At 56.7% G+C, this 27,510-nt stretch overlaps 2 protein-coding genes across 13 annotated transcripts in view; one reads left to right on the top strand and one right to left on the bottom strand.

Moving 5' to 3' along the window:
* The first annotated feature begins 950 nt into the window (after positions 1-950).
* UNC13D (unc-13 homolog D) lies at positions 951-19,255 on the top strand. 4 transcript variants are annotated; one of them, XM_080560825.1, is made up of 32 exons: positions 951-1,277; positions 7,766-7,798; positions 8,041-8,148; positions 8,463-8,522; positions 8,785-8,851; positions 8,935-9,112; positions 9,482-9,526; positions 9,940-10,008; positions 10,203-10,272; positions 10,526-10,630; positions 10,945-11,037; positions 11,228-11,331; positions 11,447-11,564; positions 12,125-12,249; positions 12,540-12,630; positions 12,911-12,967; positions 13,409-13,506; positions 13,748-13,799; positions 14,134-14,264; positions 14,571-14,691; positions 14,934-15,077; positions 15,264-15,362; positions 15,778-15,984; positions 16,253-16,321; positions 16,447-16,526; positions 16,713-16,818; positions 16,889-16,960; positions 17,082-17,165; positions 17,404-17,524; positions 17,987-18,110; positions 18,389-18,594; positions 18,675-19,255. In XM_080560825.1, the coding sequence occupies exons 2-32, from the start codon at positions 7,766-7,768 to the stop codon at positions 18,779-18,781; spliced, it is 3,144 nt and encodes a 1,047-aa protein (XP_080416951.1). In that variant the 5' UTR covers positions 951-1,277; the 3' UTR covers positions 18,782-19,255. The 4 variants fall into 4 exon arrangements, with proteins under 4 accessions (XP_080416951.1, XP_080416952.1, XP_080416950.1 ...); XM_080560826.1 differs by lacking the exon at positions 951-1,277 and adding an exon at positions 1,392-2,724; XM_080560824.1 differs by lacking the exon at positions 951-1,277 and adding an exon at positions 2,862-5,719.
* Positions 19,256-21,951: 2,696 nt separating this feature from the next.
* UNK (unk zinc finger) overlaps positions 21,952-27,510 on the bottom strand; it is a 45,734-nt gene continuing 40,175 nt past the window's right edge. For all 9 annotated transcript variants that reach the window (XM_080560837.1, XM_080560835.1, XM_080560840.1 and 6 more), the window contains one exon: positions 21,952-27,249. In XM_080560837.1, coding sequence (XP_080416963.1) covers positions 27,094-27,249 — 156 coding nt within the window. In that variant the 3' untranslated portion in view covers positions 21,952-27,093. The remainder of the gene's footprint in view (positions 27,250-27,510) is intronic.

The following is a 27,510-nucleotide window of genomic DNA, read 5'->3' as shown; positions in this document are numbered from 1 at the left end:
CTCCAGTAAATCTTTTGGCATAGGCGGTATGTCTACAATTGTCTTCTCGATGTGACGTTGGATCTTCGTTTGAGAAGTCTCTCACGTACCCTTCAGGCCTGCTTCCCCTCTGTGAGTATGGGGCCGTTTCCCTCCTTCACTGTGGTGTGGTGAAACTGGGTATTTCTAAAGTGCTTTGAGATCTTGTGCAAAGAACTGTTACTGCAGGAACTGCAGGTACTGGTTGCAGACGTCCTGCTGCAGGACCTGAAAGTCTTGCCGAAATCCCTTGGGGCTGGTGAAGGGCTTCGCCCTGGAAGGACGGGGCTTGCGCCTGCTTGCTCAGGAAGGCCTCCAGCCAAAGGAGAGACCAGGCCCTCCTCAGCTGAGCCATTCTGCCGGGATTTCACTGTGAGCATTTCATGCCAGCTATTAGAAGGAAAATATAATAATTATTTTTCGTGAATTCCCTTCTAGCTGGGGAAATGGACAGCAGCTAGGCCAGCTTGGCCCGTGCCTGCATGCCCCACGTGTGCCTTCCTTCAGGGACTGCCGCGATTGCCCACCATTTCCCGTCAGTAGACGGTCAAACTGCACTTTAGCAAAGCGAGGATGTCCCGATGTAAGATCTTGCAGCACCGGCCGCCTCTGTGAGCACAGCTGGGGGTGGCAGGAGGTGCGGGGTGAACTTGGGACCGAGCTGGTCCCGGAGCGGCCGCTGCCAGGAGCGCACCCAGCCCTCGCCGGTGAGCTGCTGGGGTGGGCTCGGGTGGTATCACTGTGGGCACCCCCAGGGCAGCAGCTGGCAATGGCTCGTGTCAGCTGTAAATAACACCCAACTGGGCACAGAAGTCGGGTTTTGCTAACACAAGCCACAATAAAAGAGGTGATTTCAAGCTTTACGAGCAAGCCTGAGTGACAAATGTGGGGTTTTGTGGGTTGGCTTGAAATACCAGGACAAGCGAGGCGGGGATCTTAATTTTAGGCAAGGTTTTGCTCTGCAGTCACACTTGCTATTACTCACCCGTCTGCTCCCCTGGGTGAGTCAGCTCAGAGAGCTGCCTGCCATCATGGGACCCAACTGGAAACCGGTATTTCAGCACCCTCCTTGCTCAAGGGCCGCCGGGGAGAGGCCACAGCGGGACGTGAAGGAGCCACATAACTGCGAGAGCCGGGACGTGGATTGTACCTGCCGGCGGGGGCTGCCACGTACACGTGGACCGGGAAAACCTCTGCTGCGTCCTCCTGGCTGCTGTTGGGTGACGGCTTTCTGACACAGGTGGATACCGGAGCAAAAGGTATTGGCTTGGACAGTGCTGCTTGGATCTGGGCTCGGAGCTCGGTTCAGCAGATCCTGTCTATCTACATTTTTTTCTTTTCCTTGCTGCAGCCTCGTCTCTCCTGCCTGGCTCTGTACTTTGCTCTGCAAGGGCTGCGTCCTGCCTGGGAAGCGGTTGCTCTCCCCGTGACACAGAGCAGCTGCCATAAACCTCGGTGTTTCGGCTTGTCCGCTTGGGATCTGCAGGCAGGGGGGGTCAGCCCTGCGATCCCTGCCTTTTGTCCCAGCGTGCTGCTCTGCGGGGGCTCAGGGCAGCTTCTTTGGAGGAGCTTTAGCATGTTTTGGAGGGCTCTGAGCAGTGAGGCTGGTCAATGATTCTGCACGCATGCTCCAGGCTAGGCATGAATGCACTCAATGCTCACCATGCTGGCGTGCCCGGACCCCAGTGTCAGCCCCAAATTCTCACAAGCATCCCCCTGAGGCTTGAGCATGCGCTATCGCTCCTGCTGCTCTGAGCCCAGTGCTGCAAGCCAGCAGGCGAAGTGGCCTTGAAATCTCTGTCCCCCCTTTGCTGGCCCTGCAGAGAGTAGCCGCTGCCCTGGGCTCGCAGCCACGGTGCGGGGATGAGAAATCCAGGGGCTGAAACGGATCTGATCTTGCTGGCAGAGCCAAGGTGCGGGTCTGCAGCACTCCCTGCTCCCTCTGCAGCGGGCAGAGGCCGGTGTCACGGCTGTGTTTGCTCTGTTGGGGCTGGGGACTGTGACATCTGGTCGGTGCCCGACAGCACAGAGCCCCCCTGGGCTCATCCTCACCTGCGGTGCAGCAGGAACCTCGTGCTCCAAACCCATCCTGCTCCCAGGGAAATGCAGATTTCGCAGCTGCACTGCCCCGAGGGGGTGGCTGGAAGTCCCCGAGGCACTTCCCAGCACGGGGTTTGCCTTGACATCCCTCTGAAATGTCCCAGATGGGACTTGGCAGGGGGCTGTGTACCCCCCAACCAGCCACCACCGCGTTTTGCTAGGGCAGCACTCCAGCTGCTCAGGAGAACCTTTGAGAAGAAAAGATATGGGTTTAGGGGCAGAAATAACTGAAAGGCCCCGCACTAGGTGAGGAAGGGGACTGGCTGACATCCATCAGGGTATGAAACCACTGGTTCCAGGGCAGGCAGCATCTGGTGTCTTGGGGCAGAAAGTCCCGGGGGGGGAGCAGGAGCCGCCCTGGTCTCATTTTGAAAGTGCCTTCCGCCACCGTGCCCTGTTCTCCTCCGCCTCGGGCTTCTGCTGTACGGCTTGCCAAACCGTAGCAGGCACAGCCTGGTTTTGCACAGTCATTGGAGCCAGTGTTTAAAAGGAGAAGTGAGGGAGGGACATGTTGAAATCAATTTTTTGACCATTTGCCCATTTCCAGCCGAGAGCTTGAGATAAGGGTGAGGACAGGCAGCGTCTCCGGGATTATCAAGCCAAGAGGTAGGAAGATAAACTGCTATTTATGGCTGTGGAGGGTCTCCTTTTATAGCAGGTTTTCATTTAGAGGAAAGATAAACTTTAAAGAGTGCAATACTGCTTGCTCTATAGGGGCCTATTTTCTCTGGATATCCTGGTGTAGCAGCTACAACCCTGTGCATGAATTAACTGTGGACTTGCTTTATACTGGGGCAGCTTGCAGCCCCATGGGAGTATAGCCCTGTAGCCTATAAGGAAAAGTGTTTTCCTCTAGGATGAGTTGCTTTTAAAGGGAATTGAGAGGTTTGCTCTATATTGTGCTTGTATACGGTGTGTGCCCCTGACCGGTGTGCAGGAGGGAGGGCTGTCCTGGGGAACCCTGACCCGGTCCCTTTGGAAAACCACGTCCTTCGGCAGCACGGGGGGTGTCTGGGATGTTTTGCAAGGTCCTGATAATTTGGGGCACGGAGTTAACTGGGATTGTCTCTACTGAGCAGAAACCTGTGCTACTTCTGGTAGCTGCTTTTTAGGGCTTTTCTGTGTTTCCAGGATGAGGAGTAGTTTGAGGTGCAAATACAGTGAGACGTGAGCTCTGGTGTTTTCTGGAGCAGGTGTTTGCTGGTAAAACCCAGGGGGAAAAAAGGGCATTTGTTGTTATTGAAACCCGATCCCCAAAGAGCTCTCCTTTCACATTGCACAAAGAGGCCCCAAACCCTGTGCAAGCCCTGTCCTGTGCCAGTGGGACCTGTTTTATCTCGGGCACTTCTGGTGACAATTTTTTAACAGAACCTGCAACACTGAAGCTGGATTTTGCTCTCTAAAATCTGCAAAACCGCAGCACAGGCTTCTGGCTGGGGATTTGTTGTCTGATGCTCAGCACCATTTGCAGCTGATCGTATTTCTTCAGCCTTAGAAGGGGAAGGCAGGTGGATGGGAGGCTTAACTAAACTTTTACCAGTTGTTCTCTCGGTGCTGGGGGAGGCACTGGGTGTTCCTTTGCCCCTTGCTACTTTCTGCTGGCAAGGAGCAGCAGAAGGTGTGAGCAGCTCGGGGGGAGCTGGCGTGCTGTGCCTGCCTCCTGCCTTTATCTCTGTGGTTGCTCTTTGCTATGCCAGATTTTGCTTTTGCAATCAAAGCTGAAAGCAATCGTTTTAAAGGCATCGTGCACTTCACGTCTCTGCTTTCCTCTGACGACAGCGGGCAGTGGAGCAAGGCGCTGCTGTCCCAGGTCAATGCACAGCACATGCGCCTGGCGGGGCAGAGCAGAGCTCAGCACCTCTGCCATGTCCCCACCACCAGCAGGGCAGGGGACGCCTTTCAACTGCTTGCCCAAGGTGAAGCAAACACTAAACCAAAATTCCTGCAGGCTGGAAAGGTGTGAGATGAGGATGGTAGGGCTGGAAGAGCCCTGAGCATCCCTGCATTAGGGTGAGGTGGAGGCAAAGTGGTGCTGAGCCCAGTCCTGTGCCCCAGTGCTGCACAGGAGCCCTCCTGAAATGGGAGAGCAGGAGCTTGAGCAGCTTCTCTCGAGGCTCAGGGGTCGAGGCCATTTGGTAGGGATGGGCTGCAGCTCTTCAGGGTCTTGCTGTCTCTGCTTTGCATCCCCCTGCCTGTGGAAATTTGCAGAAGGGACAGAGTGAGCGCTGGGTGAGGGCTGCACAGCCCTGATGGACTGTGACAGCTGAGCTCGGTAGAGACCTGAGCATCCCATCAACCGGCTTCTTCCATCTCCTTTCTCCATCTCCCCGTCCCCCAACTTCAGAGACCTCCCTTTGCCAACACAACTTGCCCTTGCAGGTTTGGGGGGGCAAAGGGAAGCTGGGGTCTCTCCTAAAGCAGCTACGGGAGCGCAATACGCTGGATTAAGGGAAGGGGTGATTGCAAGCAGGGGGGCTGCCTGCCTTCCCCCTCCTGCAGCCCCAGGTTGACTCAGCGTGCCGGGGACACCCCCACACCACCGGCGTCATCGCCTCATACCACTGTTACGGGGACAAACGTCTCGGCACAGTTTCCACCGTTGTGGTTTCCTGCTTGGACCAAACCGAAATCCCTGCCAGGGGACGCGGCACCCATGTTCCCAGCATCGCCACCCGCTGCCCCAGCCCGGGCTGGCCTGAAGCATCTCGTGTAGGAGATGCTTCATCCAGGAGGATCTGGGGGCCAGAAATACGAGGTGGTGGGAAGCTGCCTTCCCCCCGGTGCTGCTGCGCTGCCAGCCCGTGCCCTACCGATAGGCATCTCTGGGGGGGGCACTGCTGGCGGGTGCTGATAGGAACCGTCAGCTTGCCTTGCGATCAGATAAAGTGTTTACAGGAACAAAAGCTGACAGTAAAACACCAGTTTCCTGCTGCTCGTTTTTCTCCCGGTGACCGGCCAGGGGAGGGGAGGAAGGCCGCGTGCCCCCTCCCGGCAGGGACAGCCCCGCAGCTGTCCCCACGCGTGCAGTAACTGCATCGGTTCTCAGCCCGGCCTTCCTCGAGGCATTTTGGGTGCCACAGGGGGTTCTTGCAGACCCCCTCCAGCCCCCAGATGATTTCTGCTTTCTCTATGGTCCCCCACCCGTGCTTAAGGGGCACGAGGGCACACTGGGTCCAGAATACACGCGCTGCAGGCCAGATCCTCCACGTACGTCACCACCCTCTCCCCCACCATCATCTTTTGCCTTCTTAGGATTACTTTTGCCCCCCCAAAAAAGTAAACTTTCTCTCATTAACAACTGCCGGGTTTGGATGTGACACTCTCTCCCACCCCGCCTGCACCCCAAGCACCGAGGGGCTGCCCCACGGGGCTGGGGGCGCCTGCGTGGCCCCGCTCCCCTCCCAGGAGGCCCGCGCGCCGCTTCCGTTTGCTCAAATGGCCACGGGCAGATAAGGGCTGTGGTTTCCTCTGAGCGTGTGAGTGAGGGGAAGGGAGGCCCCGCTGCACAGCCTGCCTCGGCCCCGCTGAGCTTCGCCCCGGGATGGAGGCTGCTGGCGAGGTCCCCGCGGGGACCCTCCCCGGGGAGGAGGAGACCCCCGAGGTAGGTGCCCGCTTCGGCTCCCCAGGGGCTGGGGGCTGCACCTGGGGCACGGTGGCCCCAGAAGTGCTGGGATTGGGGGTCAGAGGGGCTGCAGGACCCCAGGGTGCAGCGCTGGGTGCTGGGGCTGGACAGCGGGAAGGTGCTCAGAGAATTGGGGCGAGCGTGCGGCCAGGCTGGGCTGGTGCTGACGTTGATGCTGATGCCAAGCAAGGAGCGGGGGTGGGAGCTGGGTGGGGCCGCATCCTGCTGCGAACCTGCACAGGCACCTGAGCTCTGTGCTGGTGCAGGAGGGTCCTTCAGCCGTCTCCCAGCTCCCTCCCATCCACAGAGCCCCAAAAAGCCCTGCTCTTCACCCAAATACCCCAAGCGACTTCCTCCGTGGCAGCCGGGCCGGCTGCGTCCCTGCAGATGTCCCCAGGAAATGTGACCCCCCCCCAGGAAATGTGACCGGGGCTCTGCCAGAGCCAAAGGAGCCTCCGGGGGGTGCCTGGTGCTGCTGGGTGCCTGCAGCACGATGCTGATGAGCTGTGCTGGGGGTTCAACGCGCCCCCGAGGGACTTGTTCTCCCTCCGTCCCTGCAGAAAAGCTGGCCCACCGCGTCGCTGCCACCACGCACAGGCTGGGGGTGCTGGCAGCCGTCTCCGGGCCTGGATTTAAGCAACGCGTCTGGACTTCATCTGGGGTCTTGGCACGGGGATTAGCAGCAGCGAACACGTCGCGGGAGCTTGGCTTTATCTCGCAGAGTCCTGTGCTCGTGTGGGCGAGCACAAAGCAGCCTCTGGGGCAGCCTTCCCCCATTTCAGTGGGGAGCTGCAGAGCCCCGACCCCACAAAGCAGCAGCAGCCCCTTGCCCCCCTCCTGTGCTGCCCTGATGCTGGTGGCAAGGCTCCAACCTTGTCCAGGGGGTGTTTGGAGACCACAGCCCCCAGCACGGGGCTGAAGCAGCTCCAGGGTTAAACCCGCTGCGGGTGGCGGAGCCCAGATGGCTGGGGGATTACAGCAGCCCTGGATTTGCCATAAGCAAATGGTGACGTTCCAGTGGCTGTATTTTTTTTTTCTTTCTGCTAGGAGGATCCCAAGGTCATTTGGGGCCCTGGGCTGACCTGGGGGTGGGGTTCATCCATCCCCCTTCCCACCCGCCCCCAGCATCCCAACCCTGACTGAGCCGGGTCCATACTTGGCATGGAGAGAACCAAGTGCATTTCAAAGATGTCCAAAAAACGAGATTAAGTTGAATTATTTTTTTTGGGGGGTGGTGTGGTGGTGTCACCCCATTGTGCTCCCAAGGGTCTCAGACACCCGGAGCTGTCACGGCTGGCACATGACACCCATTGCAGTCACCCAGCTCGTGGTGGTAAAGTCACGGTCACTAGACAAGGATGGGTGCAGGGAACAAATTGCTCAGCTGCGGCTCTGGCCGAATCCAGCCCAAATGCAGGACTGGCCCCGGGGAGGAGCCAGCACATGTGGGCACGGGCTGAGAGCTTGGTACAGGGGCATTTGGGGCTGAGGCGGTTTAATTCCTCTACCAGCCCTTGCGGAGCTGTGCTTGGTGCAGGATGGCTGGGGTGTGATGCCTGACGCAGGGGGCAGCAGGGCCAGGATGTGCCCCGTTGTGTGGCTGGCTTTTCATTCCATCGGCTTTTGGAAAACAAATGCCATTGCTGGTCATCCGTCGAGTGGGGCACAGCTCTTCATGCCAGCAGAGAGAGGTTCAGCATCACAGTTCTTTCCTGCAAGGGGCTGCAGCCTCACAACCCCGCTGCTTTCCGATGGCTCCTTGCCCACGTCTGCCCTGGGCAGCTCAGCTGCCATTTCTTGTCCCCCCCCCCCAGCCAGCAGGGCTCGGGGAAGCCCCTGTGCCCCCACCGATGGGTGGTGGAGGATCTGGTTTCATGCTTCATGCTGCACCTTGGCCATCTGCAGTGCTTAATGGCACCCTGGGGACAAGCCCACCTCGACCCCAATTCCCTGCAGTTTCCTCCTAAACCCTCTCCGTGCCTCCAGACCTGACGGGAAGCCTCTCTGCTTCTCTCGTTTCTCCAGATGGACCTGTCTCACCGCTTCTCCAAGCAGGAGGTACGAGCGCGGCGCTGGAGTGGGCTCCCTTGGGGGCATCGGAGGGGGACACCGAGGTGCAGGGGGGAGCAGAGCCTCCGGCTCAGGCTCCCCGAGGACGTCACCTTTGGGTGCCGGAGCGAGTGCACCCGGCTGCTGGCACCCCCTGGAAGCGCCGGGGAGGAGGGCGAGTGGGGTGCTGGGTTGGGGGGGACACACGGGGTCCCCGGGGTGGTGGCGAGGGGTCGGTGCTGTCCCCACAGCTGGCCCTGCTCTACGAGGAGGTGCTTTACACCATCCGGCACCGCCTGGGCAAGCCCGAGCCCCACCACGTCGCGGACGCCCAGGAACTCTATGCCTACGTGCAGAAGGTGGGTGCAGCCCGCTGGGACCCCCAGTCCCATCCTGTCCCCCCCGTGTTGTGCAGCCACACTCGGAGGGGACACCCCTAAAGACACAGCAGCAGCATCCAGCCGCGGGGCTGGGAGCAGCAGCGGTGGGGGGAGAGCTTTGTCTTGGGCTCGGGGCGCTCAGCCCAAGGCTCTCCCAAATTTCATCCGGTCCCCAGCCCTGCCGCTGCTCCTTGCCTCCAGCTGGCTGCCGTGGTGCAGCGGGAAGTCCCTGGCTGCTGTCCAGCTGCTAAGAACAGGGCCACATCCGTCACCAGCCCTAATATTTATAACAGGCTTTCGGCATGGATGCGGAGGAGCACAGGGTCAGCATGCAGCGGGTCAAGGAGCTGGAGGTAGGGAGCAGGATGGGATCCCGGCTCGGGGTCGGTGCCTGGTCCCCGTATTCAGGTTTGGGGTGCCCTGTGGGTGTGAGATCCCGAGGCTGAGCCTGTTTGTGACAAGGGGCAGGTGATGGCAGGGTCCCGCTCGAGCCCTGAACTTCCTCTCGGGGTTGGGTCCCCAGGACCCTCCTTCACCCCCTGGTGCGCATCCAGGCTGGAGCAGATCTTTGTGGCTGCTTTTCCCCTAGGTTAAGCAATCTTTGCTTTCTTTCAGAGCCCAATTTTTTGTCTGAAAGCAACCGTGAAGGAAGCCAAGGGGATTTTGGGGAAAGACGTCAGCGGTAAGTGGAGATGGGAGGGGTGGCTCAGCCCGAAAGGGGACGGCTGCTGCTCGCACGGGGCTTGCACTGCCGGGCCCTTGCAGGGTTCAGCGACCCGTACTGCCTGCTGGGCATCGAGGCCAAGAGCCAGGAGCCAGCCCACCCCGACAGCAAGAAGCGGCTGAAGGCAGTGGTCAAGGACCTCATCCCCGAAGACCAGATCCATCGCACACAAGTCATAAGCCAGACCCTCAGCCCGGTGTGGGACGAGACGTTTATCCTGTAATCTGCTACCCCTCCATCCCGTCGTTTCACGGGGGGTCGCAGGGTGCTGGCTGGTTAACCTGCCTGGGTGGGATTTGGGGCTCTGTGGGGTGATGCCTGCGGGGGTCTCGCTGAGTGTCTGACCTGACCCAGCCAGCAGATGCAGGGAGCTTGAAAGGGGTGGCCAAAATCAGTCTCTTAGGGCACTGATTTCCCAGGCTGCATGGTGTGTGCATGGGGGGGGGTTGTTCTCCACCTCCACCTCCATCTCCATCTCCATCTCCATTTCCACCTCCATCTCCATCTCCCTTATGGCCGCTGTCCTGCCCCCTTGCTGCTGGTCCCGCCGGTGCTGCTGGTGTGATGCCTTCTGCTTGTGCCTTGCAGGGAGTTCGAGGACACAGAAACAGCCAGCTTCCACCTGGACATGTGGTGAGCCCAGCCGGGGCAGAGTCCTGCTCCTGGCACGGGGCTGGGAGGGTCACTGGGGTGGTCCTGGGATCAGCACCCTTTGTAAAGCCCCCAAACCCTCTGGGGCCCCGTTTCCCTCTTGTTTTCACCTGCAAGCAGTCACTGAAAGCCCTGCGCAGGGCAGAGAGCCCAGGCTGGCTTTGCACAGCCCGGACTCATTGCCCAAGGCAAAAAGCAGCTGAGGACCAAGCCTTGATTTAATTTACGGCAACAAGCTGTGTGCTTGCGGATTTGGGGCAGACAACTGGTTTTTGGGGGTGTCCTCAGCCCCCAGCACCCTCACCCCCACCTCCACCATCACTGCGGTGCCTGAAACGTGCTGCACCCATTTGATTTTCCTCCTTTGTCCTCACTGTGATCTTTGCCACCCGCAGGGACTCAGACGTGGTGGAGTCGGTGCGGCACAAGCTGGGCGAGCTGACAGACCTCCACGGCCTCAAGCGGTGGGTGCCGCCACCCCGGCGCTGCTGTGTGGGACCGTAAATGGCTCGTCTGCCTCCTGGGTTCAACAACTGCCCCTGGGGGAAGGGAGGGAGGGCAGCAGTTCCCTGCTGGCCCCACGTTGCCCCACTTTGCCCAGACCATGGCTGGCTCCGGCCATGGGAACCTCTTCACCCTCCTCGTTCCTGCTTTTCAGGATCTTTAAGGATGCTCGAAAAGACAAAGGGCAGGATGATTTCTTGGGGAACGTGGTCCTTCGCCTGAAGGTGAGAGACGTGAGCTGGATGTGGGTGAAGCCTGGGGGGGCTGGGCAGGACCCCAGCCCTGCGGCAGTTCAGGCTGAGCCAGGGTTCCCAGCTCCCAGAGCTGCTCGGTGGTGGGCACCCTGGCCAGTCCTACACACTTACTCAGTGGTTATATGGCTTATTTAAAGTCAGATAATGTAGATATGCAGTGCAGCATCTTCCTGCGCCATTCCCAGTGGGAACACTCCTTCACCCCTTGCCTCTGTGCACACAGGACCTGCACTGCTGGGACGACCAGTGGTACCAGCTGGAGCCGCGGACGGAAACGTACCCCAACCGGGGCCAGTGTCACCTGCAGTTCCTGCTGACCCACAAGAGGGTAGGAGGCGGGGAGCAGGGGGTCCCCTTCCATCTCCTGGCAGGATGGGGCATCCCCAGCTGCCTGTCCCCTGGGCCCCATCTCGGGGACACAGGTCTGTGCCCCAGGACCAGGGGTGCTGGCAGGTTTTGGAAACAATCTCACCCCTCCCCTGGGCTCTGTGCGTACCTGCACCCCTGGGCTTGGCCTCAGGCCGGGTTTTCTGGCTCCATGCATTTTGGGTTCCTGCGTCCCCCCTCTCTGACCAGCTCCCTGCAAGTTTGGGCAGCTGAAGGTTGTTACACATGTGGCTTTCAAGCGTTGTCTCTTCCCAGAGGGCCACCACGAGCAGCCGGACGCAGCCCAGCTACACCGTCCATCGGCACCTCCTGCAGCAGCTGGTGTCCTACGAGATCCTGCAGCACCAGGTGCCGTGGAGAAGCAGCAGGGACGGGGTGGGGGCTTCCTTTGGCGCCCATCACATTGCCACAAGCTCTGCAATGTGATGGGGAGGGGGTCAGGAGGTGCCTGTGGCCCCGTGAACACACGTGGCCCTGGTGCCCGTCCCTGCTCAGCCCAGCCCGCTGCAGGGCACCTCACCCCGTGTGCTCCTTGCAGGCCGGCAGCATTGCCTGGGACGGGGAGCTGAGCCGGCACGCCAGCACCGTGCTGTACCTGCACGCCACGCAGAAAGACCTCTCTGACTTCCACCAGGTCATGGCGTGAGTGCCCCTCCTCGAGCTCGGAGAAGCCCTCGGCTTCCCCATTCTGGCCGTAGCCTTGGGGAGCCCCGCACCGTTCCCTCGGGGCTCACCCGGGCCTCTCCCTCCTCCCCAGGCAGTGGCTGGCGTACAGCAAGCTCTACCAGAGCCTGGAGTTCAACAGCAACTGCCTGCTCCACCAGATCACCAGCATCGAGTACCAGTGGGTGCAGGAGCGCCTGAGGCCAGAGCAGGTGGGACACCGGGGAAATGTGTCCCGAGCACCCACCCCGAGCCTTGTCTCGCAGCTCCCAGCCACGATTCCCTCCTTGTCCTACAGCAAGGGCAGGGGATTGTAGGGTGCATGGGTGCCCAGAGACCTCAGTGATGGGCTGCAGGGCTTTCCTCGTGGGCAGCCAGCCACCGGGACAAACTGGGGAAGCCCTTCCCTTGGGGGATTTGTTCCACATCTCTGCAGAGAAGCCCTCACCCTTTGCACTGATCTCGCCCTCCTCCATCACTGCGATCACATCAGTCCCAACCCCAGCAAAAAGGAGATATGACCCAGTTCCCGCTGGCTTCTCCTGGCCTGTTTTCCCAGGGCATCCCAGCACCCTGCTGAGACTCTGAATTATTCACGCATAGCGATGTGGTTTAAGCACAAAGCTCGGCTCAGCCCCTCCACGAAGAAATTCCCAGGCACAAAAGGAGATTTCTCCACCCCTGGAGAAGATCAGGAGCCACAGACCCCCTCCAAAATGGCACCGTGGTGCCACCACCAAGGACAACAGCGCATCCCCTTCCTTCTCCCCAGAAAGCGGAGCTGGCCGAGTCCTTCCAGTCCTTGCTGACCTATGGGGTGTCCCTCATCCGGAGGTACCGCATCATCTTCCCCCTCTCCGTCATGAGGTCCACGGAGAGGCTGCAGTCCCTGCTGCGGTGAGTGCAGCGCCGGTGTCAGCGGCGCGCGGGGTCGTAGTGCTTGGCCACCAGCATGGACAAGCCTGGAAGCTGGAGGAGAAGCCCGTGAGAGCCCTTTCTGGCCCCCCCTTTCCAGGCTGCTGGACACCTAACTGCTGTGACACTTCTCCTGTCTGGCCCCTCGCCCAGGGCTCCCCGTGGGGGATGTTGTTGGGAGGAGAAGGTCTGTTTGGGTAGGGTCTCCCGGGGGAGAGGCGTTGGTTCGGAGGGGCCGGTGCTGGGTCTCACCGATGCTTCTTGCTTCGCAGGGTCCTGGTCCAGATGTGCAAGATGAAAGCTTTCCGGGAGCTGTGCACGCTCAGCCCTGACCTCCCCAAAATGGTCTCCGAAGCGCTCAAGGTAGCGGCACCGGGGGGTTCTTGCCCTCCCTAGCCCCAGAGGGGTGGCACCCTGCAGTACCCCTTCCCATCTCCACCCCCCGCCCAATGCCCATACCTCCCCTGCAAAGCCACCCGGACCACCCTGGGGGGAAAACCACCCGCATTTCTTCTGCTCGGTGGCCCAAGCCTCTGGTTCCCACCACGAGGAGCTGGGTCCTGCCCAGGGGAATGGGATAGCGGACGGGATGGCAGAGCTGGCTCCACCCTTGGCTTCTCACACCAGGTCTCCTCTCTTGCAGTCAGGCACGACGGAGTGGTTTCACATGAAGAAGCAGCACCTCAAGCCCATGGTGAAGGTGAGTCCCCATCTCGGCCTCTCTGCCACGGAAAGAAGCAATTTTCTGGGCTGGGGTGGGAGGCTGAGGGGTGGGATGATGAGACCTGAGACGAGGCTTTTGCAGTTTTCTGATCTGTCGAGGTATTTGGGTCTCCAGCAAGTGCACGGTTCATGGTGTTTTAAGCTGGAGACCCAAATACTGCCAGCTTAAAGCCCCATGAACCGTGTTACCTGCAGGCTTAAGGCCTTGGTGGGATGGGCAGGAGCAGGAGGTGGTCCCCTGCCCGGCCACGCAAGCATAGGGGGACAAAGATGACAACTTCTTGGTGCTCCTAATGTAGATCTAATGATAGCCTGCTACTCCACAAGAGCAAATCATAGAAATAAATCAGTTCTGAATGGAGCCCAGGTCGTCTCAATATCACCGAGCATCCAAAACAAGCTGTTCCCTCTTTCACAGAGCATGGAGGAGAATGGCAAAGCTTTGGCCAAACTGCTTCTGGAGGTGATAGGAGATCTCCAGCAGTGCCAAAAAACCTGGAATAAATTCTTCATCAGGTAGGCCTTGAAGCTTGATCTCTCCTCATTCACCTTCCCTGGGACCAAGAGCAACAAGGCACTTTGATGCTTTGTTCCTTGGTCTTTGGGCTCCACGACTCCTATGAAAGGAGAAACCCAGAGGTCCCATCTCTGCCTCGCAAAGCTCTCCTCTCCGAGGGCACAGGCTGGGCGCCTTTGCTGGGCTGGGTTTGCTGGGCTGCGGCTGGCAGGCTCCTGACTCCCTGTTTCTCTCTCGCAGCACCCTGAAGCTGAATCTCTTCTCCATCGCCTATGTGGAGCTGGAGAGCCTGGTGAGCGAGCCGGGGCTGCCCTGCACTCCCGGGACTGAGGGCTGAACCAGGCTGAGATTTTGAGCCACCCTTCAAGCTTGGCTCCCATGTGCGAGCCTGGGAAGGGAGCAAGCAGGAAACCTCTCCGTTTTTCCCTGCATACCCCTAGAGTGATTATCATTATTTCTCCATTTGCCTGGCCCAATGAATCTTCTGAAATTCCACCCAAAAGGAAGGAGGGTGCCCTGAGCTGACCCCATGCCTCCAGAAAGCCTGTACCAGAGCCAGCCCTCCTGGCTGCCCCCAAAAACACCTCTGCCCCACAGCCGCCCCTTCTTCCCTTTGTCCCTGCCAGGTCGCAGAGCATGTCCAGGAGCAGCTGCGCAAGGTGGACAGCAGCATGTCCAAGCCCACGGCCGAGAGCCTCTTCCAGCTCTACCTGAACCTGCAGGAGCTCTATCGGATGAAGGACTTCCTCCCAAAGAGGTACCGACCCCAAAAGGGGAGATGCTGGGGGGGAGGATGGAGCAGTTAATTCAGAGGGCTTCCAAACCCTTCCCTCTTGCCTCCACCGCTAATTACACCCTGGCAGACCAGGCTGTTGGTGTCAATGTGAGCATCACCAGGAGGGTTTCAGACCCATTTCTGGGTGGGATTGATGGAGACCTCACCTCCAAGCGGAGGTTTCTCCTTAGCATGTGCCTCCCTGGGGCACTTTTTTTTTTTTGCATGTAAGACGGTAGCTCCATGCCATCACAGAGCACTTGGAGAAGCTGGTGTCTTCATCCACAGGGATGGGCCTTTGGCCCTGAGCGATTTCCACCAGTGGTTCAAGGAAGCCGTGCCCCAGTGGCTGCAGAAAGCCTACACCATCGCGCTGGAGAGGGCGCAGAGAGCTGTCCAGATGGACCAGGTAACCCGGGGAGGAGAACACCTCCCTGCAGCCCCTGGGGACTCACCGAATCCCTCACACACTCCCACCAGGGTCTTTTCTCCCTGGCTGCCAACCCCCTCGATCCTCACCCCTCAGATGGGGCGTAGGAAGGAGCTGACGAGGAGCCAGAGAGCCCTAAAATAAAGGAGCAGCTTTCCTGTCTGGGACGGCTCCTTCCCATACAAGCTGAGTTGTGTTTGCTGTCTCTGCCTCCCCCCCAGCTGGTGCCCTTTGGGGAGCACAACAAGCACAGCACCTCCACCGTCGACCTGTCCACCTGCTACGCCCAGATCGTGAAGACCTGGCAGCAGCTCAACTGGCCGGACCCCGAGGAAGCCTTCATGATCATGGTGAAGCTCGTGGAGGTTCGTACACCCAGGCCTGGATGGCAGAAGCCGTGCCGGCAGGCACCAGCAGCAGGAGTTTCCTCTCCTGCTCTTGGAGCTGGGTGCTGATGGAAAGGGCTGGTGTCCCATGCCGATGTGGGGAGGGACCCCAGCCCCGGGGCGGTCTCCCATTTTGGTCTCGTTTTCTCCTTCTCCGCCCTGCAGGACATGTGCAAAATCGCCCTGATGTACTGCCGGCTCATCAAGGCCAGGGCTGAGGCTCTGTCGCTGAGCGAGCAGAACGAGGGCGAAGCGGCCAACAGGGTTGGTATCGGGGCAGGACCCACAGCTCGGGGGGAGGCAGGATTTGGCTGTGGTTTCTGGGCAGAGGAGACGAGCGCAGCACCCAGCCGACATCCTGGGGCTGGCTTTCATGGGGATCAGCTGGCCCCGACAGCTGTAATCTTGGAAAATTGGGAGGGAAATGGTGTGGGCAGGGGAAGCAGGGTAGGGATGGGGATGGGAGGGGATGGGAGGGGATGGGATGGGATGGGATGGGATGGGATGGGATGGGATGGGATGGGATGGGATGGGATGGGATGGGATGGGATGGGATGGAGGGGATGGGGTAGGGTGGAGTAAGGTGAGAATGGGGATGAGGGTGAGTGAGGATGGGGTTGGAGCCAGTGGGAGATACACTTGGGCAGTGGGACGCCCTGAAGCAGACCCTCCTCCCCAGCTCTGCATCGTGGTGAACAACATCAAGCAGCTGCGGCTGCTCATCCTGAAGCTGCCATCGCAGCTGGACTGGGCCCAGCTGGAGCGGCGCACGGGGGCCGTCATCGACCCGCAGCAGATCCAGCACACGCTGCACCACCAGCTCGACAGCACCGTGTCCTGCCTGGACCACGAGGTCCAGGACGTGGTGCAAGCCCTGGCCACCAAGGTGACCGCCTGCCACCAGCCTCACCTGGCCCACAGCGGGGAGGCTTAACCCGAGGGGATGGAGATAAGGTGTAAGGGGAGAATGGGGAGGTAAAACATCCAGAGCAGGGAGGCTCGTGGAGGGATGTTGGTGTGGGACCAACGGGCAGGATGTGTGCTGGAAGGTGCTGTGGGGCTTCTTGGGGAGCAAAGCCCCAAGTATCCGTGAGACCCAGAAAAGGGGACGCTGGTGCAAAGCCCCAGTGCCTCCATGTGTTTCTCCCCGGCAGCTGGAAGCGGGCATCGCCAGACACATCCAGGAGCTCTCAGCCTCCAACGACACCCGGGAGCCCGAGGATGTAAGCTCCTGGCCCGGCCCCTCCTGCTGCGGGATGGAGCCCTCCAGACCCCCCCCTCTCCCAGCCGTGCCCTGCTGGATACAACCCCCCGTGCCCTCCCCAATGCCCCTCTCCTCTCGCTGCAGTCCATCATCCCCCTCATGAAGTTTCTGGAGTCGGAGCTGCAGTATCTCAACGAGCATCTGGTCCAGGAGAACTTCAAAAGGTGACCGGGACCGTGCCGGGGTGGGGGCCAGCAGCATTCCCCTGGCAGGAACATCCCCCACGGGGCTCGGGGTCACCCCGCCTTGGGGCTGGGGGCTCTGCCCAGCAGGGTGAGCCAGTTCCCTGCGTTGGCTCTGGATATACCCCATGTCCCCCTGCTCACAGCCCCTCTCCCTCGACCCCACAGCCTCCTTGCTCTCCTTTGGCACCACACCTTGGCCGTGCTGACGGCAGCCGCGGGGCCGCAGATGTCCTCGACCCAGCGCTACAAGAAGCTGCACTGTGCCCTGAAGGTACCAGGGGCAGAGGGGGGGTCCCCTGGGGGGGTGCCTGGGTGCCAGCTAACAGTGTCCTCCTCCCCAGAGCCTGGAGCTGTGCTTCCACGCCGAGGGCTGCGGGCTGCCCCTGGAGACGCTCCACAGCACAGCCTTCCTGGTATGGGTGCTGGGGGGGGGTGGGGGTGGGATTTTCTTAGGGTGTGAGAGCCGGGGGGGCAGCATCCCCGGGCTGCAGCCCTGTCCCGGTGTCTGACCGCCCCCCCTCATCCTCCCTGCAGACACTGGAGAGCCACCTGGCCCTCTGCTCCAGCACCAGCCGCAAGCTCATCCAGAAATACTTCAGCAACAGGATCCAGGAGCAGGTGGGAGTCAGGATGCGGCGCCCAGCGCCTTCCCGAGCCCCCTCCTTGCTGAGGGACACCACCAGGGCAGCATTTCCCAACCATCCTCCTGCCCACCGTGGGCTCCCCCAGTCCTGGGGCTGTTGGGAGTGGGTTTGCCCTGGCGCTGGGGTTTATTGCACCCCAGAGGATGCCCCTTGACCCCCCCAAGTACCCTATAACACATGCTTGGCTCCTGATACTACACTGCACCATGCAGCTGGATGCCAGCTCGGAGAAGTATGGGGCTGTGACCATCAAGGCGCTGTACCGGCCCTCGGAGCAGAAACTGCGCGTGGAGGTGCTCAACGCCGTCAACCTCATCCCGCTGGACTCCAACGGTGAGCATGTGGGCTGGGGCAGCCCACTGCCCCGTCCATGGGCCCCGATATGTCCCGGGGCTCTGTCTTGGTTTGCTTTTGCACCCCATGAGGTGGATTGAGGAGGAAGGGGGTTATTTCGTGGGTCTGGGGATGCTGGTGTGCCAAGGGGACGCGGCAGTTTGCAGCAGAAGCCAGCAGTCAGGGCTGGCAGCTTTTTTCCTCCATGCAAAGCACACCTCACACACAAAAAAATTGCTTGGGCGATACGGGACAGTCCCTTGGGTTGGCTGTCATTTGGGGAGGTCTCCAGGAGAGGTCACCCCCTATTTTGAGCCTCCTGATGGCTCCTTCATGCATGGGCCGGGTAGGGGATGCTCCAGCCGCCTCCCAGGACCATGGGCTGGGCCGGCTGCTCTGGATGATGCCCTGGACCCCCCCAGCTACCCCAGCAGGAGGGGGCTGATGTCTACACCCCACCAGGCTCCAGCGACCCCTTCGTCCAGCTCACCCTGGAGCCCCGGCACGAGTTCCCCGAGGTGGTGGCTCGGACCACCCAGTGCAAGAGGAACGAGCTGCACCCGCTCTTTGATGAAGCCTTCGACTTGTACGTAGGGGTCGGCGCCCACCGGCCCCCACCTCCCCATCCCTGCAGCCCTGCCCCATGGAACTGGGTCCTGCGGTGGGATTTCACCTCTTGGCCCCCCTCGGGAGAGGCCGAAAGGCAGCCCGGGGGCTCCCACAGGGAGGGTGAGCACAGTAGGGAGGGTTGGCTTCCCACCTAACATCACCCCACAGAAGCCCATTTAGAGTCTTAAATGGGAATTTTGGGACCAAGGGGGGTGGGGTGAGATGGCCCCACATGTCCCGCCGCCCCTCCCTCAGCTTGATCCCCCCCGAGAAATGCCGTCAGGAGGGGGCCTGCCTGCTGCTGACCGTCTTCGACTACGACACGCTGGGGGCCAACGACTTGGAAGGAGAAGCCTTCTTCTCGCTCCGCCACGTGCCCGGGCTGGACGCCGACGAGGACCAGGCGGACATGGGATGGGTGCCCCAGACCCGCCTCTCGCTCACCCACCCCAAACCCAGCGGTACGGGGCGCCACAGCCCGGCCCGGCCCCGCCGAGCCCCCGCAGGCCTCCCCTCACATCTGTCCCCTCCTGTGCCGCAGGGGACGAGATCCTCCGGCTGCTGGAGTCCAGGAAGGGGGACAAGGAGGCCCAGGCCTTCGTCAAGCTCCGCAAGCAGCGAGCCAAGCAGTCCAAGGAGACGGCGTGAGGGAGGCGGAGGTCCCAAAATGAGAGGGTCCAGAAGGGGACCTCAGGAGTTTTGACAGTGCCGGAGCCACCCACAGGGGCTGTGGAGACAGCGTGGGTGTCCCTGAGCCCGCAGCAGCTCCCAGCGCCTGCCTCACCCTGAGCAATGCCCCCCACGGGGCTCGGGAGGGTGGGCACACAGTATTTTATTTTTTTTTTTGGGGGGGGGGCGGCTCCTTTGCAGAGTAGCAACACTACACGGGGCTGTGGAAGTGTGTGGCTGTCCCTGCCGTCCCCCTCAGCTTGTCACCGCCGACCGGTGCCACGGTGCCTGGCCGTGTCCCCAGCCCTCTGCAAAAACCGCGTCAGGGCAGCGGGGTTTGGTTGGGGTGGGGTGACCCACGGCCAAACATGCCCTTTTTTTTTTTTTTTTAATTCTTTATTTTTTTTTTCCTCATGGATAAGCCTTTTATTTTAAATTAAAAGCAACAAAGCTGGTGTGTTGGCTGAGTGTTTAGGGTGCTGGCTCTGTGCCGGGGGGCGGTGGGGACAACCACAGGCGGTAAGACAAGGCCGTTCGGAGAGGGCAACAACACAGCAACACCTCCCCTGCTGCCCCGCTGCACCAGCCGGCCCCGAGGGAGGATTCCCCTTTGCAGTGCTGGCAGGGAACCAGCCAAAGCACTGGGTTACGGGGCCGTTACACGGTACGGGGCCGTTACACGGTACGGGGTTTACACCAAGGTGTAAATCCGCTTGCCCGCAAGGCTCTCGCCGCCCAGCGGTGCTCGCAGCTCGGCTCTGCCCGGCCGGCAGCTCGCTGGGTGGCAGCCCAAGGCCTGACCAGCCGCACGTAAAGCCCAGCTCTGGCTCGCTCGTGGCGAAGGGCTTTTAGGACGGCAGTGCATGGCGGGTGCATGAGGAAATGAGCCCCCCCCCCCCCCCCCCCCCCCCCCAGCAGACGTGCAGGTCCTTGGGGCTGCAGAGGCTGAGCTGGGCCGGGCAGGGGCACGGGGTGCGACAGCAGCACAGCACCGCCTGCTCCACGGCTGCCACAGCCCTGTGCAGCTAGCCAGGCATTTTATTTTATTTTATTTATTTTATTTTATTTTATTTTATTTTATTTTATTTTATTTATTTTATTTTATTTATTTTATTTTATTTTATTTTTATTTTATTTTATTTTTATTTTTATTTATTTATTTATTTTATTTTTACTTCATATATTTTTTTAAATATGTGTGGTTCTTTTGCATGGTTTTGTATTTTACCTCCAACCATACCGACCTCATGGTGCTTCCTGGAGCTGAAGGAACCTGGGCAGCAAGCAACAAAGAGCACTGGAGCCCCATGAGCCAAACCAAGCAGCAATTTGGGCTGCCGAAACACTAAAAACAGAGGCCAGGAGTCAGGCATTGCCCTGAGCCCATGCCAGGCACCTGTACCCTTCTGGCTCCAGCACACAAGGGACAGAGGTGGCAGCTCCATGCAGGGTGCCCAGGTGTAGCAGCTACAATTCCCAGCCAGCAGCAGGTTGCTATTTTTTTTTTTTTTTAAGCTTGTTCTAGCTGCAATTATACTAATTATAAACCCGGAGCTCCCGCCACACGTTCCCTCCATGCAGCCCCTGCCCAGCGAGGGGGTGGCCGCGCTCCAGCCCCGCGGGTCCCCAGGGAGCTGCGGCGTGCGGGGCACCACGAGCATCGCCCTCGGCTGCTGCCTCGGCGGGCAGCGGCTGCGCAGGCGATTGAGGTCAAGCTCTTGATGGGAGCAGAAAAAAAAAAAAGCTCCTTTGGTACGGACGTGACATGGCAAGGCTCAGCCAAGCCTGCAGCAGGAGGGATTAAGACGCTGCTCGCTCACGAGGAAGCCATTTGGTTGCTTTATTCTCGTCTCAGCCCCCACTTTGGGCTTTAGCAGCTCTGCAGAGAAGTGAGATGTGGGAGAAGAGCAGCGAGGCCGGGCAGGAGCAGGATGCAGAGGAGACGGGTGCCTGCTTGTGCAGAAGGTGCTGTTCCCTGCTGTCATTTCTGCGCGGGGACAGAGGAAAACCCACGCCTGCGCTTTGCAGCCCGTTTGGTGGTGGCACCGGCTAGCAGCCAGCCTCATGCACTACAGCAAGGATTGAGCTACGTGAGGCTGCAGCTCTGAGCATGCCTTACCTCGATTTGTAGCTATTAAATTCTTTTTTACAGACATGTCGTGCTATGACTTGACCTGGGCTGACCCGTTGCTGTAACAGCGATGTGCCCAGTGAGCGGGTGGCAGGGGCTACCCTGTGGTTCCAGCATGGTTTTTCGCTATTACCCAAAGTGGTTTTAGCTTAATTTTTGCCCAGCTCTGGGCAGTTCTGTAGGCCTTTTCCCACCCTGCAAGAAATGGTGTCATATACAGTGAAGACCCAGTAAACCTTAGGCAATCAGAGGGTAACTTTTACCCCATGGACTGCCAAGAGACAAGCCTAACGCATTGAAACGTAGAGGCTGAAGCACACAAAGCCAGCTCCCAGCAAATCCAAGGCTGACGAGGAAGAAAACCCCATCACCACCATCCTCTCCCTCCTCCTGGCACAGACAGCTCACTGCCACACGAGAGGGAAGGGGGCAGGCACTCATGCCTACTGATTTTACTGCATTACTAATAAACTTTAATATAAATTGGGTGATTTGGGTTGCTGTCGTGATTGAACTAACAGTAAGTGGTGGATACATCTTTAAATAAAAGCTCGTTTTTGGAAGCATGTTTGTTTGGTCGCCAGTACATGAAATTCCATTTGCAGCAGCCCCCGCAGTCACCCAGGCACACAGAGCTCACCTCTGCCTGGCCTGGCTCTCGCAGGAAGCATTCAGAGCCAATTTATTGTCCAGGCCTCGAATTTGGATGACGAAATGCTCCTGGATCTGTGGTTCCGCCATTCCCCAAGGAGTCTCTGCCACACTTAACCACAGCACCTTTACCACCAAGGGCACCACTGCCCCCAAAAAGGGGCTTGAGCCAGAAGGGAGCAGGGCAAGAAATTGTTCTCGGTAGTGTAAAAGGGAGCAGGACGAACTGGCCACGGAGATATATTGTATTTGTCGTTCTGAGGGCTCCCCAGCGTATCCTTTCTCCACTCCTTCCCTAGCCCCAAAGACAGGGACGGGCTGCACACACACGCGGGCACGCATGCGCGCACACACACCCACACACGGCTTTATTGTTTTTTTTTCTTTTTCTTAGCAAAAAAATAAAAATTTATTGTCCTCTAAAAAAAAAAAAATCCATCCTGCCCTTGGAAACTGTGACACAGATTGAGTTCTTTTCAGCCCCACATGCAAATTCATTCTGCCAAGAAAAGAGTCTAAACCAGGTTTCCGACAGCCAAAACACATATTTACAGAGTACGAGAGAACGACAGCTGAAATCACAGTTCTATACATGGAATCAACAACACGTTTTACACACCACCGATCACCATTCTGCCAACTTCTACACGGACTTCGGGCGCTTCTGCCCAGTGCCCTTCCTCCCGGGGAAAGCGAGGAAGAGACTGGGCAAGAATTGCCACGAGAAATACTGCAGTGTGTATTATTATTATTTTTTTAAAACGCATACTGTACTTATTTTGTTTTAACATTGGAAGCTACGGAGTGGGGAAGCCCCAGAAATCTCTCCGACACAGTCACTAGTTTGCAGGAATACTTCACCTTTAAAATACTAGATTTTACATCAGTAACATCTACGTTGCTGTTGGCCATCACTCCAAAGATTATTATAATTCTGGAGGAAAACACTGGTAATATTCTTCCTTCTTAGATGGGGGGGGGGGAAAGGAGAGAGAGAGAAGATTCGGAGGCTGGTGGAACAGCAATGAATTACTGAGTCCATTCAGCATTAAAGGCTTCCTCACACGGTAAGGAATTCTCTTCATTGTCTCAGCTGCACAAGCCTTGCAAGTGGCTCAGGTTCAGCTTCAGAGATGTACGGAAAGTATAAAACCCTTCGGTATGGGAACAGCTGCAGCGGTCGCCTTCCGGGGAAGGCGAATTAAGGGAAAGGAGCTCCAGCTCCGAGACCTGCCCCGGGCCCTCCTGCGCCACCGGCACTGGGCTACGGCAGCGAAGGCCAGGGGGGGACCTGAAAGTGGTCCTGGTAGCCCAAAGTGATGCTCGCCAATGTTCTTCAGCTCTTGGCTATCCTCTACAGCTAGATCCTTGCTTTTGATAACTATCTACCCAGGATATTGTCGTCTCAAGCCATCTGCTTCTATATTGTTTCTCTATAATAAAGTAAAAGCGTATTGACCTTTAGGATACTGCGGTTCCACAAGACAGTTAAAGACTCCCTTTCCCCGGCTCTCAGCTGAGAAGTGTCTGACCTGCACAGTTAGTCACCGAGGTCAACACTTACGAGGCTCCCAAAAATTTGGGTAGGCAAACATATCATTGCCCAGCGAGGAGCCTGTGACGGGGCAGGATGCGGCCACGCTCAGGGCTGCTCGGTGGCAGCCAGCTGGGGCGGCTCAGCGAGAAGCCTCGGGGACCACGTGGGGACCAACACTTCGCTTCGAAGCGTGACAGCCAAAAAAAAATAAAGTCGCCTTGGTTCTGATGTATTACTGTATGTCCTGTAACTGGGAGTTCCTGCTTCAGAAAGAAGCTCGACAGTACATTACACGGGCTGTACGTATTAGCACCAGGTTTATTTTTACAAGTCTCTTTTTACACCACGCAGAAGCTGACCACAGACTCTTGAAGCCTTGAAGGCAGTGCTGCGGTTGTGGTTAATCCTGCCTGCCTGCCTGGGGCCAACGGTAACAACTGCTGGAGTGGGTCAGAAACGCTGCCTTCCCCCCCTGCTCTCACCTCACTCAGGTACGAAATTTTGGCCCCCCAAAATATTCACAAAATACACAGCGATGAAGTTCTCTTTCCCAGCTGCTGCCTAAGAAAATAATTCACATTTCAGATACTTCTTTATTTGGAAAGCAGCAAACAAATTGATAGAAACCTAAATTGAAGAAGTGTTTCTTGAAGCACCAGAGGGAAGAGAAACAGTCTATGTGCTTGTGCTAAGAGTGCTGAGACAGGCTGGGGCGGTGGTGAGGGAAGGGGATGCGACATCCCGGGGCTAGTGCTAACTCCTTGTCACTGCTCTGCCACGAGCGCAGCGTGGCAACAAAGTTAAAATTTAAGGGCCACAACTAGGGAAATCTTGAATTCTTTGGTCCTTCAGGATAAGTTTTAAAACAGAGAAACTGTTTTACTGAAAAGGAAAAAAAAATAAAAATGCTTTCTCTGGTCTGGAATGGTCCTTGTAGCCCTCTGGCTAAGCAGTGGGTCCCCACAGAAATGAGGGGCACGTGTCTCTTCGCCCTGGACCCTAGAGACACACATCACCCTGTAACTGGCAGTCACACTGCGACAAAGCTGCAAGCAGCGGACAAGTTTCATCTGAAGAGAGGGGACAATGCGAAGAGCTCTTGGGACTCAGCTGAAGTCACACAGGTGGTGCTAGTTCTGGAAAGAGAGGGCTGTCCGAAGACAGCATCACACTGAAGAGGCCCCCAGGAGGCAGGAGAGCAGAGAAACCACCACGCTAACAAAAAGTAAGCGTTACAAACCAAGAGCCAGAACAGGCTGATGAGCTCCGGCTCTTATAAATATTAAAGACCTGATTCAAGAGTTTATTTCCTATGATTTAAGTTAGTTACAAAAAACTTTAGTAATTTTTTTTCCTTTTATCTTCATTGGGCTTTTTCTTTCTCCCACAACTTTTATCCTTCCCTCCCCCCACTTTTTTTCCCCTAAAAAAAGAAATGTTCACATATTTTAATAAAAGGTCTTTCCTTAAGATCAGACCAAGGCAGATGTGCTGCCCCATGGCACAGACATTCAAAGGCTATAACCAAACAACATAGCCACAATATTCACCCAACAGTGTCTCTCCATTAAAAAAAATTAAAAAACTGATGCTAGTTACAATAAAATACACATGGAAAAAAAAGCATTTTTACCAAAAAAAAAAAAGAACGAGTTAATGGGAAAACATAAAAAAAGAACTACACAGAGCTGCACTTAAGAGATCATCTGGGAATGCATATTAACCCCTTCCATATGAAGGAAAGGTGGAATTATGGAAGCAAACCTAATTATGTCTTTGCATTAAAATATGAAGCTTTCTGAGAGGCTCCAGTAACAATTCAGTTGTTCCTACAACAACAGTGGGCTGCTGGAGGTTCCAGTGCTTTTCCAGGTCAGGGAGGGGTAGCACAGGACACATCCCTGTGCGAAATAAAAATATTTAATCAACTGAGTGGCCTTCTAGTTGAGATCCCAGCAGGTTACTGCAATCCACCCGATGTAAAAATTTAATGTACATGCTGGTAAAGAAAGTCACAGGAAGCTCAGCTGCTGGACAGGTCTAAGCTGGTGGCATTTCTTTTCCCTAGAAAGAAGCTGCACTGGACAGTGTGGTGTGTATTGGACTGGTCTGTGGGATTTCTTTCTTTGCCTTTCTAAAATGATCCAAGAGAATAAATTCCCTGTGGACAAATACAAAGAGTATCCTAATAAGGAGAAAGTCCCTGAGCTCCTCTGCAGATGGTTTATGGGGACAAAGGCCCGAAACAAACTCAGCAGGGCAGAGATGCCAGTGAGAGCTATGCAAGGGTGGTGGAAAGTCATGTGCTCAGGAAAGGAGTCTGAAATAGGACGAAGGAGAGGACTGGAAAACCCTGCAACAACACCTTGCTTGCATTGAGGAAAATGAAGTCTATTCCTCTGATGGGAGATGCTTCTTTCTGCTCCAACACGATGAGTTTAGCATTCCCGCCAGCACACAGCACTGGAGCTGGGCACCCAGCCGTCTGCAACAGGCTACCACATTACTACTAAGTCACCAGTACATAGACGGACTGGTTGATGAGTTATTCTAAGCAAATATCTGAAATTGAAGTCCTTTTCCTTTCTATCTCCTTGCTTTGTAAGATCATAACTAACCCAGGAACCACCACCACAGGGCACTGTTAGACTAATTAGCTTCAGAGTTTCTAAACAACAACACTTTCTTATGTACGTAAGAATGGTGGCTGCACTTATAAGCTTAAGTGGTGATACGCATCGTGTTTTGTGCCACAATGATGAGCAGCTGAGGGCAGGAAGGTGCACCTAGGAGCAGAAGGTGAGGAATTTACACTCTCCTCCAGCTCCACTTTCAAGCGGGATAGATTTATCAGCGGCTTGTTCCATGCTGGGCTTTCTCTGTCACCACCGGCAGACATGATTCCTGGGTTGATGGTTTCTGAACTTAGAAGCCCACAATTCATCCTTGAGACGCTGAAACGGGAAACATCCACTCCGTTCAAAAAAAGTGTCCTTAAACTGTCTGGAATTGTTTCATGTGTTTCAGCAGTGACTATGAAAGAGGTCTCTGTGGCTAAAAGGAAAATCAATCTGGTTTGAAATGCTAAAAATCCTCTAGACAGCCACCACACAAAGGGGCGCCTGGAGAGAACTAACTTGTGCATCTGTACTCCTTTCATAAAGGGCTTTAGCTGGCACAAGGGCAATACTTCTAAGGCTGCTGAAACCTGCAGCATTAGCTGTATCAGCAATGATTACTAGTCACTGAATTCGGGGGCCTGGCTTGCTCTAGGTACAATATATTTTTTCCCCTTATTTTTTTCTTTTCATATAAATATACAAAGAGTGTAAAAAAATTTTAAAAAGTGAACTTTGCTGTTTTAAATGACAGACAAAGTTTCTGCACATTCAGAGATCGGCAATGTGAGGCCCACCAGGCAGGGACCCAGCGGAGCTTCCATCAGGGAGGACGGCTTTAACCAAGCTGGGTCAGTGAAAGAGCAGGAAGACCGAAGACATGAAAAAAGTCATTTCAATCCACCTCGATCCTCCCCATGATCTCAACTCTTCCTCTGGAAAGCACGTGGAAGCCCCTCTTGCCCACTCTAAATCCTTCTGGAAATAGTCAAAAATTTGTTATCACCTAAATAGAAAAGAGGAGAAACACAGACTCTTTGCAAATGGCCCTTTGATCTGTATTAAAAACAGCTCTCAAAGTTCCTCAAGAGTTAGAATTAGTGGGGCACGGGTGAGGGGCAGTTTAGATACGGGTTGTAAAATATTAAAAAGTGCTCTGCAACTAATTTTTGTTTTATGTGGGTATGTGCATGTGTGTGCATATATATACATACACAAACATGCACATACACACACATATATACATATATATATCTACACATACATATATATATGTACACATACATATATATGTACGTATGTATAAAGTTAAAAAGTTCTATACGATATGATTAGAACAAGCGTCCTTGGAAGGTCACGACTGGAGAGAATGGGGCCTGTTGGGATGGCAGATGGGACACTCGCCCTCCTCGGCGCACGTTTCACACAGCACTGCGTGTTGGCACGGTAACACCACCCGGTTCTCTTCCTGACACTTAAGGCATTTCACTGACTGCATCTGAAATACTGCCTGCAAGAGATGGGGACAGGGCAAGACGTAAGTATCAAAACGAGAAAACACAAGGGCTCCAGCCCTGCGCTACACAGTTTGGGGACCAGCAAGGAGGCAGCAGGGGACGGACTTGCAGCTGTCCATCCATTTATTTTCTGAAGCAAAAGCAAAGCAGCACAGCATGGTGTCCTTCAGGACCTTTAGGATCACAGCAGCTTTGATTGACTGAAACTCTGTACTTTAGGTACAGAGAAGAGGCAGATACTTTCCTTTAAGGTG

This window comes from Anser brachyrhynchus, assembly GCF_964034855.1.
Source record: "Anser brachyrhynchus genome assembly, chromosome: 18".
Lineage (NCBI taxonomy): Eukaryota > Metazoa > Chordata > Aves > Anseriformes > Anatidae > Anser > Anser brachyrhynchus.
Note: the sequence above shows the minus strand (reverse complement) of the source record. Positions and strands in the feature narration are given on the sequence as shown.